Source organism: Mauremys mutica, chromosome 4 (assembly GCF_020497125.1).
Source record: "Mauremys mutica isolate MM-2020 ecotype Southern chromosome 4, ASM2049712v1, whole genome shotgun sequence".
In the NCBI taxonomy this organism is placed as follows: Eukaryota; Metazoa; Chordata; order Testudines; family Geoemydidae; genus Mauremys; species Mauremys mutica.
In genome coordinates, this window is record NC_059075.1 from 119998094 (window position 1) to 120017935 (window position 19842).

General features: G+C 51.8%; 1 protein-coding gene across 7 annotated transcripts in view; it reads left to right on the top strand.

Moving 5' to 3' along the window:
• Positions 1 to 19842, top strand: part of SYT7 (synaptotagmin 7) — a 169220-nt gene that overhangs the window by 140657 nt on the left and 8721 nt on the right. For all 7 annotated transcript variants that reach the window (XM_045014213.1, XM_045014214.1, XM_045014217.1 and 4 more), the window contains 4 exons: positions 3790 to 4060; positions 5548 to 5717; positions 6516 to 6630; positions 7107 to 7306. In XM_045014213.1, coding sequence (XP_044870148.1) covers positions 3790 to 4060; positions 5548 to 5717; positions 6516 to 6630; positions 7107 to 7306 — 756 coding nt within the window. The remainder of the gene's footprint in view (positions 1 to 3789; positions 4061 to 5547; positions 5718 to 6515; positions 6631 to 7106; positions 7307 to 19842) is intronic.

A 19842-nucleotide genomic window follows, 5' to 3' on the forward strand; every position in this document is an offset into this window, starting at 1 on the left:
AACACACACAGCATTTCAGAATGTAAAACTCACCCTGCCTAAAGTCCTTATTAAAGAGTTTCCAGTTCCAAGGCCTCATGCCAGAGCACTACTGGCTGAGACTGGGCATAAGGGTTAGCAAATGCTTTGAACTTGAACATAAGAACGGCCAGACTGTGTCAGACCGATGGCCCATCTAGCCCAGTATCCTGTCTTCTGAGAGTGGCCAGTGCCAGATGCTACAGAGGGAATGAACAGAACAGGGTAATTATCGAGTGACCCATCCCATGTCGTCCAGTCCCAGCATCTGGCAGTCAGAAGCCTAAGGACACACAGGCGCCAATTTTCCAAAGTACCAGGGGGTGCTCGACCCCCAGCTCTGCCCCAGGCCCCCACTCCACCCCTTCCCCCATGACTCCACCCCCTCCCCGTCTCTTCCCGCCCAGTTCTGCCCCCTCCCCCGAGCAGGCCATGTCCTCGCTCCTCCCCCCTCCCTCTCAGAGCCTCCTGAATGCCGTGAAACAGCTGACTGTGGTGGGCGGGAGGCATGGGGCAGGAGCGGGAGGTGCTGATCCGCAGGGCCTGCCGGCGGGTGGGAGGCACTGACGGGGTGGGGGGGAGCTGATGGGGGGCTGCCGGTGGGTGGAGCACCCACAGAGTCTGTGCCAATGTAAGGACACCCAGAGCATGGGGTGGCGTGCCTGACCATCCTGGCTTATAGCCATTGATGGACCTTTTCTCCATGGACTTATCTAGTTCTTTTTTTGAACCCTCATACGCAAGCAGGCAACTATAGGGTTACATTGTGCCTCTAGGCACCACCCTATGCAAGGGGTGGTATATCAACTGCGCCACCTCTTGAGAAGCCCCAGGGGCAGAGGCACTGACTTTTATTTTTCCCTGTAGGTGCTCCACCCCTGTTTCACCCTGAGCCCCCCCTTCTACTCCCCTCCTCGGAGGCCCCACCCGCCCATTGCTCGCTGCTCTCCACTCTCCCCCAAGCGCCTCTCCCCAGCTGCCAAACTGCCTCACCCCAGCTGGTCGGTGGTGCTGCAGAACAGCTGTGGCTCGTGGGTGCTGAACACCCACTGTTTTTTTTCCATGGGTGCTTGAGCCCCAGAGCACTCACAGAGTTGGTGTCTATGCCCAGGGGGCATCATAGTTCAGAGACACCCTTTTGTGTTACAGTCCCTCCCCCGCTTCCCCCTTGCTCTGCAGGGTAGTGATTAACTGCAGGCCCGGACCAGCCGCAAATTACAACACCCCGTGTACTGGCTGCTCTGGTCAGGGAATAGAGGGAAGACCCTTTCCATGTACGCAGCAACTGCTCACTCCTGCCTGCTCAGTCCCCAGCTCTGGGTAACATGCAGAGATGCAAGGAAAGTCGCTCCCCTCCACAGCCCTGTCATCCAAACCACAATCTGGGCCACTCAGGATCAAAGATGTTCCTAGCCTGTGCCGGCATGTGTATTAAAGTCCTCAGCAAAATAGGCATGTTTTGTACAGCGCATGCCCTGGGTGTGGAGGGACAGGCCAATGTAAAGTCTGTTTCGTTGACTGTTGACATTTTCAACCTTTCAGATGTTTGTTTGGATTTTGATTTTCCTGGCATTCTAGGGTTTTGTTTTGTTTTGTTTAAAACAAAACATCCTTTTAAGACCATTTCCCTGGAAATGATTGATGTGTATTTTCAACCTTAACTCCAACATAAGGAAGCTTTTCGTCATGGAATACGGAGAGATCTGGGGAGCGATACAGTATAGTGTGAAAGCAGAATTATGATAATTCCCCTGCACACCACCAGGGGGAAGCCGTGGTGCAACTGAGATAGTCATTATTAATCGCTGATTCGTTATTATGAGCAGTAAAACAGGGAGTACAAAGGGGAGCGTGGGAGCTGGGAGAGTTGGAAGGCCTCCCATCTAAGAGACCGTCACAGGAGCTATGCATACGTGCCTTAAAGAAATGCAGGGAGCAGGGAGGCATAGGCCTCTGTGCCAGCAGCAGAGCAGAGATAAGAGAAAGGAAGCTGGGAATGACTGGAGTTTAACAAGAAGCAAGGGCCCTAAGCATGGGAAGAGCACATTTAGATGAGGTGCCTGCTGATGCTCTGACAATGGACTGAGGCTGGGGAGGTCCCATCAGTGGAAATGCTCACAAAGAGCCTAGATGAGACAAGCAGAGGGAGCTGAGCTGGGTTGCGGCGGCCTGTGAGCTCCGTTCCTGCTAGCAATTGGTACTGGAGAAGCAAGGGCATTTTGGAGAGGCCCATGAGAAACAGGCAGTGCTGATTGCCAGGGCAGGCAAGCCGGCGGCTGAGGCCAAGCAGGGTAAATTGCTGGCTAGTGAGTTGGCTCAACACGTCGCTGACAAGAAGCAGAGTAACCAAGTGCTCTGGTGGCTAAATCACAGAGCTTATATATATGCTACTCCAGGTGGCTGGCAGGTCCGGTCCTTTAGCTCAAATGGTAGAAGCCTGTGCTTTTTGTACAGACAGTCCTGGGTTCAGCTCCACTAGCGGCCTGAAGAGACTCATTTGCTGTGTTGATGCAGCACCTGTCCCCAGCAGGCCCTGCCTGCCCACAGCTCTGTGCCAGTTCTTCCCCAGCTTCAGCTGACACGCCTGTGCTGGTTTCCAAGCTGAGAGGGGCAGTCGGGTGGTGACAGCAAGGGAAATGGGCTATGCAGCTAGTTGGCTGTCAGAAGCGCCTTCTCTGGTGCAAGCAGCGTGATGGGGCCTGTGCATAGCATTCCCAGGGCTCCCGTGCCAGCTGGGGGCTGGCCTCACATTCCAGGGGGTGTGGTCTACCAGTCACCAGGCCCCACCTCCCAGCAGGGGGCCATCTCAGCCAGCTCTTGTGCCTGAGCCATGCATGGCAGCACTTGCCCTCTCTCAGGCAAGGGTGGGATTTTGTCCATTGTTCTTGGAGGGCACTGAGCTGGACGCTGGCATGAAATGCTAGCCCAGCTCTGCAGAGCTGTCCAGACATACAGAGGGCTCCAGAAGAAACTCACCTCCCTCTCTGACCATAGACACCTTCTCTACTCCCAAACCAGAACCTGGCCCCGCCGAAGCCCAGGGAGTTTTGCTGATTATCAGGAAGCAGGTTGATAATCAGCAGAGCCTTGCCTCGGAGAGCTTGACCCTGCATGCTTCCCTCTCACCGACTGCACCTCTCACCCTCCCCTTGGCTGGGGCAGCAGCTGATTGAACCTGGTCTAAAAGCATGAGCTTCTACTGGTTGAGCTAAAGGACTAGCTCTGCCATGTGGAAACAGCAGCTGCCACCTAAGAAACCTCTTTATGGGGAACCGCCCCAGAGGGGCACCCAGCCCGTGCTGTGTTTCGCGTTACACTCACATCAGGGCTGCAGGATTGGCCCTGGCTATTTAAGCAATACCGTAACATTCCTCAGAGGCAGATGGAAGCCAGCCTCATCCACCCAGTGACTGAGTTACCCATCCCACTGCTGTGATCTCCCCTCCCCAGGAGCATTCAACCCCCCTTCCTCACTGCAGATTTACACTCTGCCCCGACTAGAGATGCCTCTTGGGTCTGCAGAGTCCGAGCTGCCTGATGGGGAGAAATCAGCCCAGTCTCCCGCTCTGGTCCCATCTTGGGGAGGGAGGGGGACAGAGTGGGCGGGGGAAGGGCAGCTACAGGAGGAGATGCTCAAAGACTGAACATAAATCATAGATACCCTGGTGAGGTGACAGGTAGATAGATAGATCTCTGGGTCTCTCCCTGGCGATGGTGCTTAGCCCATGCTGAGCTCTCCAGGCTGACTCTCCATTCTCTGTCCCCTCTCAGCTCTCCCCAGGCTCTGAGGATGATGAGGGACACGACAGCTCCAGCAGGGAGAACCTCGGCCGAATCCAATTCAGCGTCGGCTACAACTTCCAGGAATCCACCCTGACTGTCAAGATCATGAAGGCTCAGGAGCTGCCAGCCAAGGACTTCAGTGGCACCAGTGACCCTTTCGTCAAGATCTACCTGCTGCCGGATAAAAAGAACAAGCTGGAGACCAAAGTGAAGAGGAAGAACTTGAATCCGCACTGGAACGAGACCTTCCTCTTTGAAGGTAGGTGGCAGAGGCGGGCAGACAGGGCGTGGGTCAGGAGCGAGTCCCAGCTCAGCCACTGACCCCCGGCTAACCCTGGGAAGTCACCGCCTCTCCACTGCCTCTGGGCCCCAGCTTTAGCATGGGGTTAGCACTTCATGCCTCCCAGCGCTCAGATACTGTGGTGACGAGGGCCATATGCAGGGCTGTCCTTACCCATACACAAAGTACGCAGCTGCGTAGGGCACCTGGCAATTTGGGGCATGCTGCCCCAGCCCCTGCTCCATCTCTTCCCCATGGTCCCTGCCCCTGCTCCGCCCCAGCCCCACCCCCACTCCCCTGAGGAATGCGGGCAGGGCTGGGCCTGCACTCCCTGGTGGCGGGAAGTGCAGCGGCCCAGCCTCAGCCATGCCGCTGGTGAGTGCTGGGGGGTGGTTCCCCACTGTCCCCCAAGCCAGCCCCTCCCCCTCCATGCAGAGGCCTGAGGCCAGCCCCCCTCCCCCCATGGAGGCCTGGGGCCCCACACACACACCCCACAGGGGAGCTGCATAGGGCCCCAGAATAGTTAGGGACGGCCCTGGCCATATGAACACCTAGAGAGACAGAAGGTGAGTCCGAGTTCCTGGGTTTGCCAGACTGGAGCCCAAAGTGAGCTCCTGCTAGGCTGATCTCTCCACACAGCTGATCTCTCCACACGATTGTTCTCCCCACCATGCTGGATCACAGCATGGTCAGTCAGCACCAGTACACCCTTTCCTACCTCCCCAACTTGAGCCACTGCCCTGTCTGGCCAAATGTCCTGCCTCCTGGTCCTTCCAGCGTGGGATTCTGTGACCTACCCCCCACAGCAACCCCAATGGACAATCAGCTCTGTGATCCCCTCTCCTGCCTCCCCATACTGAACCACTGGTCACACTAGTCCTGTGTCCCACCTTGTGTGCCACATCTCTGGCCTACCTGGTCCACTGTCTCCGCTTCTGCTAAACCATATTAGACCGTCCTGCCTCCTGACCTATAAGATCACACCTTTGGGATCTGACCTCCTGCCGTATCAGATCACACCATCAATCAGGGTCCAGCCTCTGGTGAACAGTCAATACCTGATCACTCACTGAAAGATACAAACCCCTCCACAGACAGTTATGATGCACCCAGCCAATTGTGGAATGATGTTTGTGAAAGGTCGGATTCCTTCCTGACCCTGGCAGTGGCCAGCTGGTGGCATGAAGCATGAGGGATTATTACTCGTAACCACAGATATTAGTAGAGGCCATAAAATTACTGAAAAGTGTGTCTCTCTCTACCCAGTGCCCCCTCTCCACTCACTGTTTGATCCCAGCAACATATACTAGCCAGAACTGGCTAGAGAGACGCATGCCAGTGATGGTCTCTTTTGTGTGAATGCCACCTGGGTTTACATATGTGTATGGATCTGGAATGGCTCTGCCAGACTTGGCCGTTTTGCCACATTCCTGGGTAGCCACCTCCCGCTCTGGTCTCCTTGGCAGGTTTCCCATACGAGAAGGTGGTGCAGCGGGTGCTGTATCTCCAGGTTCTGGACTATGACCGCTTCAGTCGCAATGACCCCATCGGAGAGGTGTCCATTCCACTCAACAAGTTGGACCTGACCCAGATGCAGACATTCTGGAAGGAGCTGAAACCCTGCAGCGATGGAAGTGTAAGGCCTTTGCTTTGTGTTCAGAGAGAGGCTTAGCCAGCGTTCTAATGCCCTGGCTTAGTGTACGTGGCTATTAGCTGGCCTCAGTGACTAGAATAGCCTAGTGCTCCCAGGGGACATCCTGGAGCTGCCGCAGCAAGGGTCCCTGAGAAGACATCCCCGAATCCTCACCTCTGTGAGATACCCAGAGGGATCTACCACTATCCCAGCAACACTCCTGGAGGCTGGGATGAGAGCCATGTCTCTGGCCTGTGCTATGCTGGAGGTCAGACACAATAAGCAGAGTGGTTCCTTCTGACCTTAAAATCTATGAATCTATGATGGTCCCATGAATCTGGTACCGGTAAAGGGGCAGTATTGGCAGCCCTGGGGACTGCATCCACTCTTTATCCAGAATCCAAAGGCCTATGGGTCTTACCCACTGTCAGCTGAGAAGGGGTTTAAGGCCTCGTGCATCCTGTAGGAGACACTCTGCTAACAGAAAAGAGTTCTCGGCCATGCTTTAGAGCCAACTGCAAACACGTGGGCTGGCACCAGCTGTGGGATACTTTCACTGATCCATGTGGATGTGAATTTGTTTCCAATAATGGTGCTAGCTGAAGCCATGCTACATATTCTGTCCCACCCCTAGACAGCCAGCTTCTTCGGATGTGGGGGAGAAGCAAAGCATGTTACAGCCATAAATATGTTTGAAGGTGGTTTCTGTGAGGACGGGGCTGCCGAGGTGCTCTGGTTGAGCTAGGCTAGCTGGTGTCCCGGGGAGTTCTCCCAGTCTATAACAACCTCTCCTCTCTGCAGGGAAGTCGGGGAGAACTTCTCCTGTCCCTTTGCTACAACCCTTCTGGTAACTCCATCATTGTGAATATCATCAAAGCACGGAATCTGAAAGCCATGGACATCGGGGGAACGTCAGGTACTGGCAATCAGGGCCCTTCTTCTGTACCGAGCTAGGGGTCCTGGAAGGGGCCATTCGCCCCAGCATACTAAGATGCAGGGTAACTGCAATCTATTCTTCCTCACCTTAGGTCCCCCTCTGCCTCTCCTCAGGGAGGAACTTGTCCGGAGTGCCTCTGTCCCACACCAGGGAGAGAGTCCTCCTTTGTCTTCCACAGGGAACAGTCAGCTCTGAGACTCTTCTGTCCCACACTGGGAGGAACTCAAGAGTCCCCCTGACCTGTCTCAGCTCCCCAGTACATCCTGCAGCAAAAAGGGGAGCTACCCCACAGACCCCTCTCTCCTGCACTGAGCAGGAGGCTGCAGGCTACCAGCTGAAAGAGAGGGCCCTGGCATGAGAGCCAGGAAACCTGAGGACAGGCCAAGTTAAGGAGCAGAAGGGGGAGGAGCCCTGCCCTGGCCTAAGAGCACTGTGCCCTCTCCTCTCTGTGGCAGACCCTTACGTCAAGGTGTGGCTGATGTACAAGGACAAGAGGGTGGAGAAGAAGAAGACGGTGGTAATGAAGCGGTGCCTGAACCCAGTCTTCAACGAGTCCTTCATCTTCGACATCCCCACCGAGAAGCTGCGAGAGACGACCATCATCATCACCGTCATGGACAAGGACAGGCTGAGCCGGAATGACGTCATTGGCAAGGTGAGTCCCCCGCCAGACAGTCCCAGGGCCACAGGTCTCCTGGGCCTGCAGGTAACAGGGGTGGCGGGAAAGTGGGTTCTGTCAGCACAGAGAGGAGGGGCTGTGGGAGGCCAAGGCTGGACCTTCACTAGTGTCCCAGCGCAGCGCTCAGAGGGGCACACTACGCATATTTTGTATTCCCACCTCTGGGACAGGGAGAGGGCTTTAAACCTTGAAATGCTTCCATTTAAAATGCCTGTTCCAGCACACAGCATTACCTTAGGCCACACTATCACAGCATTGCCATAAGCCACGGCCTCCCACCATTGCCATAGGCCATGGGCTCACAGCATTGCCTTAGGCCACGGCCTCCCACCACTGCCCTAGGCCACGGCCTCACACCGTTGCCCTAGGCCACAGTCTCACAGCATTGCCTTAGGCCATGGCCTCACAACATTGCTGTAGGCCACAGCCTCACAGCATTGCCCTAGGCCATGGCCTCACAACATTGCCCTAGGCCACGGCCTCACAGCATTGCCATAGGCCACGGCCTCAAATCATTGCCTCAGGCCACAGGCTCACACCGTTGCCATAGGCCACAGGCTCACAGCATTGCCCTAGGCCGTATGCATAGGTGACACACATGCATGTAGACGGTGGATATGCAGTAAGGGCTTAGGCCACTGGCACATACCACTGGCAGAGACCATAAGGGCAGCTGATCTGCACACGTCACAGGTATAGATAATAGGCATTGTCAACATTGGGAGGCAGTGTCAGGTGGGGTCCTGCGGGGGTCTGTTCTGGCTCCAGCACTGGCCAGTGTTTTCACTAAGGACTCACAGAGTGGAGGGGAGACACAGCCAAAGCAAAGAGGGCTCGCAGGAGCCTGGGGCACACTGTTAACCCCTGCTGGGCCACACTGGGATGCTAATGCTTCATAGAGAGGGCTTTGTCCTCCTGACTGCTCCCGAGTTAACTCTTGCCAAGCGCATTCAGTCACCAGTCAGTACAAAGCCGCTAGGTGGTGGAAGGGGCTGGAAACTGTCCAGGGAGGTGTAAGAAGAGCTGCATGGACGGTAGAGGCAGGGGAGGCTAATAGCTTGGCTGTTGTGATACAGATGAGGAGCTATAGAAGATAGTAGCCGGACACACGCCAGCAGTGGGACTCAGTCCCAAAGGACGTGATATTCCAGGTGCTCCATTGCGTACATACGAAAATGCATATGCAGTTGCGTGCCTAGTCTGTACGCGCAGTTAATCAGGACTGTGTGTGCAAATGGCTGGTTGTACGTCAACTCGCCCTCCCCGCCACATACACATACAGCTGCCTGACTTTTACCCCTACCGGTGTAGTAATAGCCTGCTCGAATTAGGCTTGCAGTGGCAATTGTGCTCGTCAGGGCTTTGACCCAGCTGGATTGTGTTAGCAGGAAGAGCCGGGACAAACAAGTGATGGCGCTATTTCCTCCCTATCTTTAATGTCACACGATCCCAATCCACCCAATCCTAGATCAGCACTGACTCCTCTCACAATGGGGCCGCTCTGCAAGCTCACACTCAGCTGCTATTCCTCCCTGCGTCTTTCCCAGCCTCCTTGCTCTGTAGATAGTTGGTCCCTTCCCACATTTGTCTCTGTGCCACTTCTTCCTCTGCCAAGGCGGATGGCCTCATATGGCTGTCCTGAACCTCACTGATCTCCCTTTGCTGCTGGCGTCCCCTTCCCCTGAATTTGCTATGGCTGGTTTGGGCAGCAAAGGCAAAGCTGGTGAATTTCACCTTCCCCTAGCCTGTCAAGGAGAATATTAAGTGATGGGAGTCCTAGCACTGACTCCTGAGGTTCCCTCCCTCGATACTGCTCCCCGCTCAGAGTTCTCCCCTTTAACAGTTACTCTCTGCTCCCTGTTCATCAGCCAGCTGCTAATACAAGCAACAATCGTTTGATCTGCTGGGCCTTTTTCCAACACCCGTATCTTTTAGGTGGCTCTGCAAGGCATTTCTGGAGTTTGGGGATCCATATCACACCTTCCACAGAGATCAAGGTGTTGCACAACACCACAGCCAGCAGAGCCAATTGGGGAATCCCAAAAGCTCTCTGCAGAGTTCACTGCAAGCACCCCAAATGTGCCTCAGCAACATGGCGAACAGAGCTCCTCTGCCCTGCGCTAGCTTGATGCAAAGAAAAGGGAATTGTACCAGGCCACTGGAACTGGTGCCACCAAAGCAACGTAGCCCCAGGCAAGAAGAGAGGGCAACTGTCCATTTGTAAGAAGGGACATTAATGCAAACCATGTCTTAGGAGTATAATGGGGAAGTCCGGAAGTGCCTTAAACAGAAATAAGAGATTCATGAACTCATCTCTCAGCACACAGAGGAGTCCGTCACACAGAGGGCATAATGTGGAAATGATGGTGCTGTAGGGGAGGAAAACTCACCAACAATACCCTGTCTGGAGTGTCAAGCTCATGGTGCTCAAGCCAGAAAGTGCCCAATGCCTCCATTGCCACCTAGAGAATTCTGGACTGTGAAGAGCCTGGAATCAGGTGAAGCCTTCAGGGATCGGGGAATCGATTTACTGTGAGAAACTATGTATAAGTCAGGGAATCGCTATAACATGGCCAGGACCATCTTCAGGGCACGTGGGGATAGGGAGTCATATCAGTGTGTGAACGACATTCAGCCCATTGAAGGCCGAGCAGCCCAGGGAGATATGCTCTCCTCATATCTCCAGCCTGACTCAGTCTGCATTATTTCAGCTGTGCCAGGGTATAGTCTTAGCCACCTTCACGTTATCTAATCATGGATTTCATAGCATGTTCCTCACGGAGTCTGGAGAGGAAAATATCAGTATGTTTCTAGAGAGAGAGCTGGGTATTATCAGCATAGCAGTGAAATCCCAGACCATAGATGATACGTATCCTTCCAAGAAGCCGCATCTGAAGAGCATTGGAGACAACCCACAGATGTGGAGAACATGGCACATTATCCCAGTACAGTCTGGTGAGTATCAACCCAGAAATACAATACGAATTGGGACAGCTCCCTAAAACATGACTGGTAGCAGTCCTGTGCAGTCCCAGTGTTGTTCCACTAATCATCTAGGTGAGGCAGTAGCATCAACTATCCACAATATCCACATCTGCCCATAGATCTAATAACACCAGCAAGAACTGCTCTGTGTTTGCAAAGCGGTAAGTAAATCATCCCTGACACTAGCAAGGGGATTCTTGGTGCTGTGTCCTCAACTGAATCTGGGCAGCTATTTCATTACTGAACATGACTGTCTAGATGTTCCTCCAGCTCTGTTACCACTACTGAGTCCAGAATCTTGGCCACAAGTGTCTTGTTAGACACCAGTCTGTCCTTCCCTGCGCAGTTAGGATTTCACTGGCAGAAGAGACACCACTTCCTTTACACCGACTCGAGAATAGCTGCCTCTAATGAGGACAGCTGAGCTGCATCGGGACAGCGAGTCTCACCACTCCCCGATGCTCCAGAAGGAACACTGCTGGGCAAGGAATCAACCTTCAGCTAGCAGCATGGAGCCCAGCTATCGCACTGCACAGCTCCAATTGTGAAGATGGCCTGAAAGTCCGTGGGCAAGCCAAGGCAATTGAGAGGCCAACCGCTAGTAATAAGTGACCACATGGGGGCGCTCAGGTCAAACGGTCTGTCTAAAGTCTTCTCCCTGAGCAAGAAGAGGCTGACCACCTTCCCTTCCCTCCCCCGCAGTTAACTATTTAAATGTTCATGTGAGGTTAGTGCTGGTGAAAGATGCTAGATTGACAGCCCTGGCATGGGGCATCTTCTGTTAATCCCCAGCATGCACAGCATGAGCAACCCCATCACTATCATCATCATCATCATCATCATCATCAAGGCAAATCCCAAAGGAATGTCGCTTCCTTGCAGATTGGGCACCGCCCAGACTGATCTCTAGCTAGGTCCTTAAGGCGGTCAGGCTGAATATTCAGTCTGTCCCCATCATCGGCAGTCCTGTTGCACCACTGAAGTGCTTGCTATCCACGGGCTTGCCAGCTGTGTAGCAGCATTCCTTGATACACACACTTCATAATTCATTGATCTTCCCTCCTGATGATACGTCTGTACTCAGAAAACTACTGAACCTAAACCTGGGCTGATGGGAGGCAGTTTCTAGGTTCAGCTATGAATATCCTCATTTGCTGACCTTGTCATGCCACTTGATATGGAACAGCTGACAAAAACAGTGCTGTCCCTCATCTCTGACCTGGGAAGATCACCTTTATGGAAAGGTGGGAGTTCATGGTCCTTGCCCCCTTCAAGCCTTAACCTCTCTTTTGAGACTGCCGTCAAGAGAGTATTGGTTTCATGATGTAGATATATATCCACTAGGAAGTGGACCGAGACCACTGAATTCATCCCACCCAAGCCACCAAACAGATGTCAGATGGGAACCTACCTACCTAAATTCAAACTAGTGCCCTGGAGGAAAAAGTCCCCATAGCCCGGTACCCATCCACTGAGCCCCCCATCTCTCCAGGTAACTCTATTAACATAAACAAAGGTTCATCAGTCAATAAAAAGCAAGCCGAAACAACTTTGCTTGCAGCAGCCACACCTCAGTGTCTCAGTCTCCTCACCTTTCCCACAGCCTCCTATTGCTCCCATCACCCTATGCTGATGAGATCCCATCCCAAAAGCCATGTGACCTTCCAACATGTCTTCCTGGCCCTGGAATGGCAACGGAATACAAACACTAGTCATTTGTTGCATACGCATGGGGGGAGCCACCCAAAGAACTACAGCCAATCCTGGAAGAAACCCCAGGTCCCAAAAGGCACCTGAATTCTGGGAAAGTTTGGATCTGGCACTAAACTCTGCAACCAGTCAGCCACTGTCTCAGCTCCTTGTATTAGCTTCCAACTTGACATGATCCAAGAGTTGCTAATCCAGCCAACAACCGAGATACCAAGGAAATGAGCCATCCACTGTGTCTAATGGATCTCTCTGACTAAGCTTTTCTGCTACACTTGTCTCTCCAGTGTACTGCAGAACCTGCTTTAGGGTGAACTTGAATCTAATGAAACTCTATTTATAGGGAGATAAAATGAAAGGCTCAGTGCGCTGCAGTTCTAGGTAGAGTGTAATCTCCACCTACAACGAAGCTGTCGTATGGAGGAAAAATATCTCGTGCTGTGGGGAATGATCCTGTGACTTTTACTCAGGAGAGTACTTCCATTGGCTTTAATGGGGCTGCTTGTGTGAGTAATGGAGACAAGATCGGGACCAGTAAGATGGGATATATACTTTGGATATAGCGCCTTCTGATCTTACATCAAACACTCACTGCACATATATTCCAAGGCTGAGTCACCCCAAGTCCTAACTAAAGAACCAGTTAACAACCTTGAGTTAGACCCTCAGCAGCTGTAAATCAGACGAGCTCCATGGACTTCAGTGAAGCTACGGCCAATTTATACCAGCTGGGGATCTGGCCCATTGACTCAAGTGGAATGATGCTGATTTACACCAGTTGGGGAAGGAGCTAACCCATTGATTCCAATGGAGGTACAGCCAGTTTACACCAGTTGGGGAGCTGGCCCCTTATTTGTAAAGACAAAATTACAGGCGGTACTTACAAAAAATAAATCTGTTGTAAATCTGATTTACACTAAGTATCTATAACTCTTCCCCCATTAGGGTAATGATGATACATTGACGTGGTAATCTCATTATTATTACTGCATGCTGCAGGGAGTCAATTATTCCCTCATGCCGGGCTGCAATAAAACAAACACCACGTCTATTACATTAAAAGTGAAACATGAAGGTGGCATTAAGAAGCTGAGAGTTTAAGCACAGTCAGGCCACAAAGTGAGAGGACGGCTGGTTGCGTTGGCTTGGGCCTCAGCCGCGGCTGTGTGTTCATTTCCGCCGTAGCCACCTGTGTGACATAGGGCCGGTTACCTCACCTCTATGGCCCTTAGTTCTCCATGTGTCCGAGGACGGGGAAGGATCCTTCCCTTCTCCCACCCTTTGTCTATTTAGGGTGTAAGCTCGGTGGGGCAGGGGGTGCCTCTCACTAAGTGTGTGTGCAGCACCTAGCACAGCTTGATTGGAGCCTCTAGGTGCTACCATGATAGTGATACAAGTAGACAGCCCAAACTCTGTCCCCCTTTGTACCAATGCAACCCGGTGACCATCAGTGAGGATACACATGCATAACCGAGGCTGGATTCTGCTCCAAGGTTTGCAGCAACATTAACTCAGCTACGTTGCAAATACAGCGTCATCATGGGTAGGATTTTCCAAAGTGCCTATGTGACTTAGGAGCCATTTGAACAACTAGCCTCCAATCACCCAAGACCCTCCCAGCCCCCTGCAGGGCTGCTTCATGTCTGTGGGTATGTCCACAGTTTGAGCTGGAGCATAATTCCTACTCAAGTAAATATGCCCACACTAGCTCTGATGGAGCTAGGGTGCCAAAAACAGATCATCAGCATGGGGGTGCAAGCTGTGGGCAGGGCTAGCCGCAGCAAGTATATACCTAGCATCTCAGACAGGATCCTACTGGGGCAGCTAACCCTTCCCACCACTTGTGCTTGCTGTGACTACACGTCTATTTTTAGCATGCTAGTTGATCAGCACTAGCGTAGGTATGACTCCTTGAGCTGGACAGCTCAAGTATAGACACTCTTTTATGGAACAGGTGCCTCTTTCCTATAAAATCAGGCAGGATCAGGTTTGGTTATGATATTCAAACCAGAAACACCAGGAGGCCAGAATGAGAGCGGGATGGGATTTTTCCGTGACTCAGTTTTTCGTCACAAAAATGCCAGTACGTTGAAATTGAAGCTGTTCTCAAATCAGGATTGGGGCCAGTGCCTTTCCCAACTGGAAAAATGTCAAAGGAAAAAGTTTTGAAATTGTTGAAATGGTTCATGTCATCGTTTTCAAAACAACAAATTCCAGCATTGTGGTGTGAAACACCTTTTGAAATGTAAGCTAACTAGACTGAAAGAAAGGTTTTTAAAAAGTGGGTGGGAGGTGAAAATGGAAACCTGGTGTTTTGATTTACCTGAAATGGGGGAAAAAATGATTTTTGAGTTCACAAATGTTTTTGAGATTTTGACTTTTTGTCCTGTAGCTAGGAGGGCTCTCCAGGGCCTTGGGGAGCAAGGTCTCTTGAGTCCAAACAAGCCATTTTCAGCCATTTTTCTAACCATCGCCATCCTTGAGAGACAGGGGGCCAGATTCCCTGCTGGTGTAAACCAGCATCACCTTGGTGAGCTCAGCACAGGCTACACTGATGTACACCAGCTGAGTGTCTGACCCAGGATTGTTTAAAGGGGAAAAAAGGGGGGGATTTCTCCTCTCTTATAATTCAAAAATAGATGAACCAATTATGCACAAACTTTTCAGAAAAGCTTCCTAGACTTTGCTACAGTGACAGGCATGTAGATAGACAGATTAAATTAGATAGATCACACACAGTAAGTAGGTAGATGTGACACTTCTGGGGGTTACCCCAGGTGGCCGGGCTGAATCACTACCACCTGCATTCAGCATAAGAGAGGTTTTTCTGTGCCCACCAGAGGAAAGTCTCCCAACTCTATAGGCAACCCAAGTGCTCTGCTCCAGGCTCCGCAAGCCTGCTACTCTTCCCCTCTGCAGGCTAGCAGTTAGCACACCCACCTGCTGGGTGTAGCGTGCGGGTGCTGGGTGGCGTTAGCGGCTTGTGGAATGGAGGAGATCAGACTGGATGCCCTGGTGGGCCCTTCTGGCCTTCAACTCTACAATTGTATGACCTTGTTACACTCGCGTGCCCAGTCCCTGGTCTTCCAGACACCTGCAATGTACACCAATCTGCTGCCGCTGCGGAAGCCATGCATTCTGTCCGGCAGCAAACTCTCCTGGCCTTAGTTATACTGAGGGCTGCCTTATGAAAGGGAGCTGATCCCTCGTCCCCCTCCTCTGTGGACATCTCGCTGCTCTCCGCTGCTAAGGGTGTGGAGGTCTCACCTCCCCCTTCAGCTGCCTCCCCTCTGCAGGGTGTATGTCTGGGATCTGGGGAGGACATTCCCTCTTGCTGCAGGTCACAATATTAACAGCCCTAGGCAGTGAAATATCTTTCCCCACTTGCACATCCACAGGTATATTCTGGAGAACCCCGCCTTAAAATACCTTTTAAACCTTCCCCCTCGAGCTCAGTGTGAGCCAAAGGCCCCATGGTTTCGGATTCTCCCAGGGCCAGGGGCTTTACCCTCTCCCCTGGGAGCACATCAGACTCCTTAATCATATCCTGTTTGACAAGTGGGTCATGGACCCCCATGTCCCTCCAGCCTCGGCACATTCTGCTGCTTACCTTGGCATCTTTGTCCACCTCCAGTAGGTCAATCTGGACAAAATTAACTGGGACCCTCTCATGGACCCTGGGGGGCTCCAGAGTGGGGGTTCCTAAACCTGGCCAGTTCAGGGTTGGCGTCTGGATTCCACATAGGAAGTGCATTGCTTCCGCATGCATTCAGTAGACTCAAACAGATAACAGCTTCTGGGACCATCCCGCTGGGCTGGGAACCTGTTATTGGTCCCGTCCTGGCAACACCATCTCCTGCCTTCTTCCCTGGGACAAATCAGGGACCCTCCTTTATGCCGGGACGTTGCCCATCCCTCTGTGGCGTGCGCTCCACAAATGGTCTTGCACCTATAGATCAGCTGCATCTTTTACAGTCATTGGGGTTTTATCCCACACTGCAGCCCTTACTTCATCAGTGCTGCAGGCATCAAAGCACTGCTCATGGGCAAACGTGTCGACCAGCTTTTCACAATCCTCTGCCCCTTTACTCCTTATCCACTTGTTCAATAATCACACACTTTATAAACATAGTTCCTTCCCGTGACTCATCTGATCATGTTTGCTAAGGTTTCTAAACTGTAGGCGATATACCTCGGGGGATTTGAAACGTTTTCAGTAGTTTCCTTGGACCGATCATAAACCAGAGCCTCCCACAGATCCGTATAATTAAACACATGTAAGGCTTTAACAGAGAGTTTGAGAAGCAAGACAGTCATTTTTGTGCACCAGGAATCTGGTGTACTCTGTGTTTCCTCTCAAAGGTAATCTATGCATTGCCTGTCCCTGCAGCTTTGGCATCGCTTATCATAGCTGGTTGATCCCTGGGCAGTACCTCTGGATTGAGGGCTCTTATTTTGTAATTCCAGCACTCTGAGCTCCAGCTCACCTGCGTTCATGCTTTCAGTCTTCCAGTTCCATCAGTCTCCAATGGGCGGCTTCCTGGGCTGCCTTCTCTCTCTTGCAGCCTTTCTCCTCCATCCACCTCTGGCGCTCTCATTCTTTTTCCAATTTCACCAGTTTCTGGCCATCTGGGATGAAGTTGGAATGTTCTTGATGTTCTGAATACTCTGGTGTGCCTCAGTTTCCCCTAGGTGTTACTCAAGTGTCTACTTCTAGGTGGTGGGACAAGGGTGTGTAATCATTACAGAGACCCCCAGAGGGCAGGTGTGGCTGCCTGGGCTCAGACAATGGCCAACACTTGGTATCCTGGCAACTGATCGCCAGGGCCCATCCTCTGCAAGAGCCAGCCGGAGATGTTGGAGAACAAAGCGAGGGGTGGAGGCCAGGTGACCCGTTTGCCCTGGAGAAGGGGCAAACTGGGTGTGACAGAGGCTGGGCTGCTGGAAGCTGATTAGTCTGTGCTGGGGGGACTGAAGAGGGGAAAGCCCAGGGCTCTGGATTACCCCCTGCCCTCCAGGATGGACTTTGCTGAATGTTCCTAATTTCTGTGCTAACAAGCTCTGTTCTACACTGTGTTCCCAACGACTAATAAACCTTCTGTTTTCCACGCTGGCTGGGAATCACTGCTGACTGCGGAGTGGGGGTGCACGGTCCCTTTGGGGGCATGTAAGGCTTCCCCAGGTGTCCACGTTGTGAACATGGGAGCTGAACGCTCCGAGGTCAGACCCAGGAGGTGCTGAAGCCAAGGAGGCGTGCCCTGGTGAGAGTGTGCCCTCAGGGGAGACACACTGCACTAGAGTCCTGTCTGACTTCATTCAGAGCAGTTCCGGAGCACCCAGCCTGTGACTCCGTGACCCCATCTCCAGCCGAAAGGCTGCTTTGTTGAGGGCTGTGCCAGGCTGGCCCCATTGCTGGGAGTCACACCCAGACCTGCATTCCCCACATTTTCATTCATTCCTGAGGGATCTAGCCGCTCTCTGTACAACTCATTCCCACAGCAGCTGATCCACGTTGGGCGCTGTCATGAATAGTTAGTAAAGGGTTAAAGCATAGTACCTGGTGGGCATCTGACCTGAGGACCAATCAGGGAAGAGAATTTGAAACTCCTAGGAGGGAACTTTTCCCTCTGTTTGGGGGGGTCTTTGTCTTTGGCCGTTTGGAATTCAAGAGACCAGACGAGTTAATCAAGTCCCTACAAGTTCCACCTTTCTGAACTAATTTCTTCTAGTCAAGATAGTGAGTATTAGAAAGATACTTTGTGTCCTTATCTAATAATCCTATGTTTGCAATTCTGTGTGTTTGTTATTGATTATTCTTAATTCTGCTTGTACTGGTTGTACTGAGAAAGAGAGAGGATTCTCTCCAGAACTTAGCAAGGTTATACCCTATGAGTGCCCAGCTTGGATTCATAGAGATTCTGTATTTTCTTTTGTTCTCTTAATAAATTCTTTTCTTTTCTTTGGACTTGGTTAATTCCTTCCCTTGGGGAAATTCAGGGGAACGGGAGGGGGAAGTGGGCTGCTTCCCTGTGTGTGTGAGATTCAAGGCGTTTGAATCCAGGCACCTCTGTCTCCAGAGCAGGCTGGAGAGAGGGAAGAGGGGGGAGGTTCCTCCTCTGTGAATTGATCTGTGTTCCCAAGGGGGGAAACAGGGGTGTCCCGGCCCACGGAATTGACCGGGTGGTGGCAGCCGAAGGGGAGACCTACCCTAGGATTTTGGGGTGGGGGGAAGACATGCGGGTCCTCACTTTGAAACCGCCCAGTTTCAAGTGAGGGTAGACTCTGACAGGCGCACAGCTGCTCTGACTGCTGCGGAGTTCATTTGCAGTGTGTTTCATGGCCACTTTGCGCTGTCCTTTGTTCTGTGGCCCTCCCGAAATAGACAGAAACCAATAAAATGGCTCCTTTTTCTCTCCTGTCTCTAACCGTATTACCTTCGAGCCGTTAGGGTAGGTCTGTCAATGTACGTTGTACATGGCTTGAGCCTGAACTTCTGCTGGCTCACAAACAGGATGCACTTTTTCCTTCCCTTGTACAGTCCCAGATATTTGTCTCAGTTCAGAATTGGGGCATTTAATTAAGTCCTGATGGTCCCCTAGTCACAGTCTTTCCTTGGCGTTCTTTTGACTGCAAACCCAGAACGGGGCTGGGTCAATGGATGTCCATTGTTCTCAGTGTTGATTGAGTCCACTTTGGAGACCCATCCTGCCTCAGGCGACAAGTTTCACCTCCCATAGCTTTGGAACCCAATATTCTACAAGTGATGTAACTCTACAATTGTTTCCCATACAGATAGGAGGCCGGCTGTCCAGTTTTGAACCAGACAGTTCTCTTTTTGGGTGGTTTGTCCCACTTCCGGTACTGAGACAAAACCAGACAAGGCTTTGTCCGTTATCAGACGGAGGACACCATTTTGAAGAGTGCGCCACTCCGCCCCCACTGGTGTGACCTCACATGCACCCTCACATCAGCAGGCGTGGGGTCACGTCAGCGGGATCAGGCCCATGCCATTCCCAGAAGTATCTGGTATTCAGGAAATGAATGAGTGGACCCGTATGTACAAACATCCTGCAATAACCATGATAATTAGCTTGTTCTTAGCTTTTAGAGTCCACAAGACCCCTTGGTTGAAATATCTGGAGGATGGTTGGACACAGATGTAATATACCTGCCTGGGCATGTCTGTGTCAGAAGGTAGGTAGGTAGATCGAGTGTGGTACAGTAGGCAGGGCAAGAGAGAGAGAGAGACATTTCATTACTAAAGGAAATTTATTGAGAAAGTTCCAAGCAACAGAGCAAAGAACTTGAAAAAAACTTGCAAAGGAAAATTGTCAAATATGTTCTAGGCAACTGCAGCCCAAGATTGAGAATAGATTGCCCTCCACAACTTCAACCACAGCTCTGCTGCTGGCAACATGATAATAACTTCTGATTGAATAATTACCAGTATATACCATACCTTAAGTCAAGCTATGAAATCCTGTTACTTTGAGTGACAATCACAAGGCTCCATTAGTGCATGTCTCAGCTGTCAGCATGCAGGAGGGTTGACACGCACATTTTCAACGTGGCTGTATAGAAAATCGGCAGATAAAAATAACCCAGCCTGTGCAGAGGGGTTTTCACTCACTTGCATTGCCTTGTAGCTAATTCTGACGCCTCCATCAAATTTGCTTGGCAGAGGAGGGATGCAGGATATCAGCCAATGTTATCACAAGAGGTCCGTGGAACAAGGCTGTGGATGGGAGGCCCAAGGGGGGGGGAAGGATGAGATTTAGTGGCTAGAGATGCATGCCCCAAAGAGGACCCTAGTGCCTAAT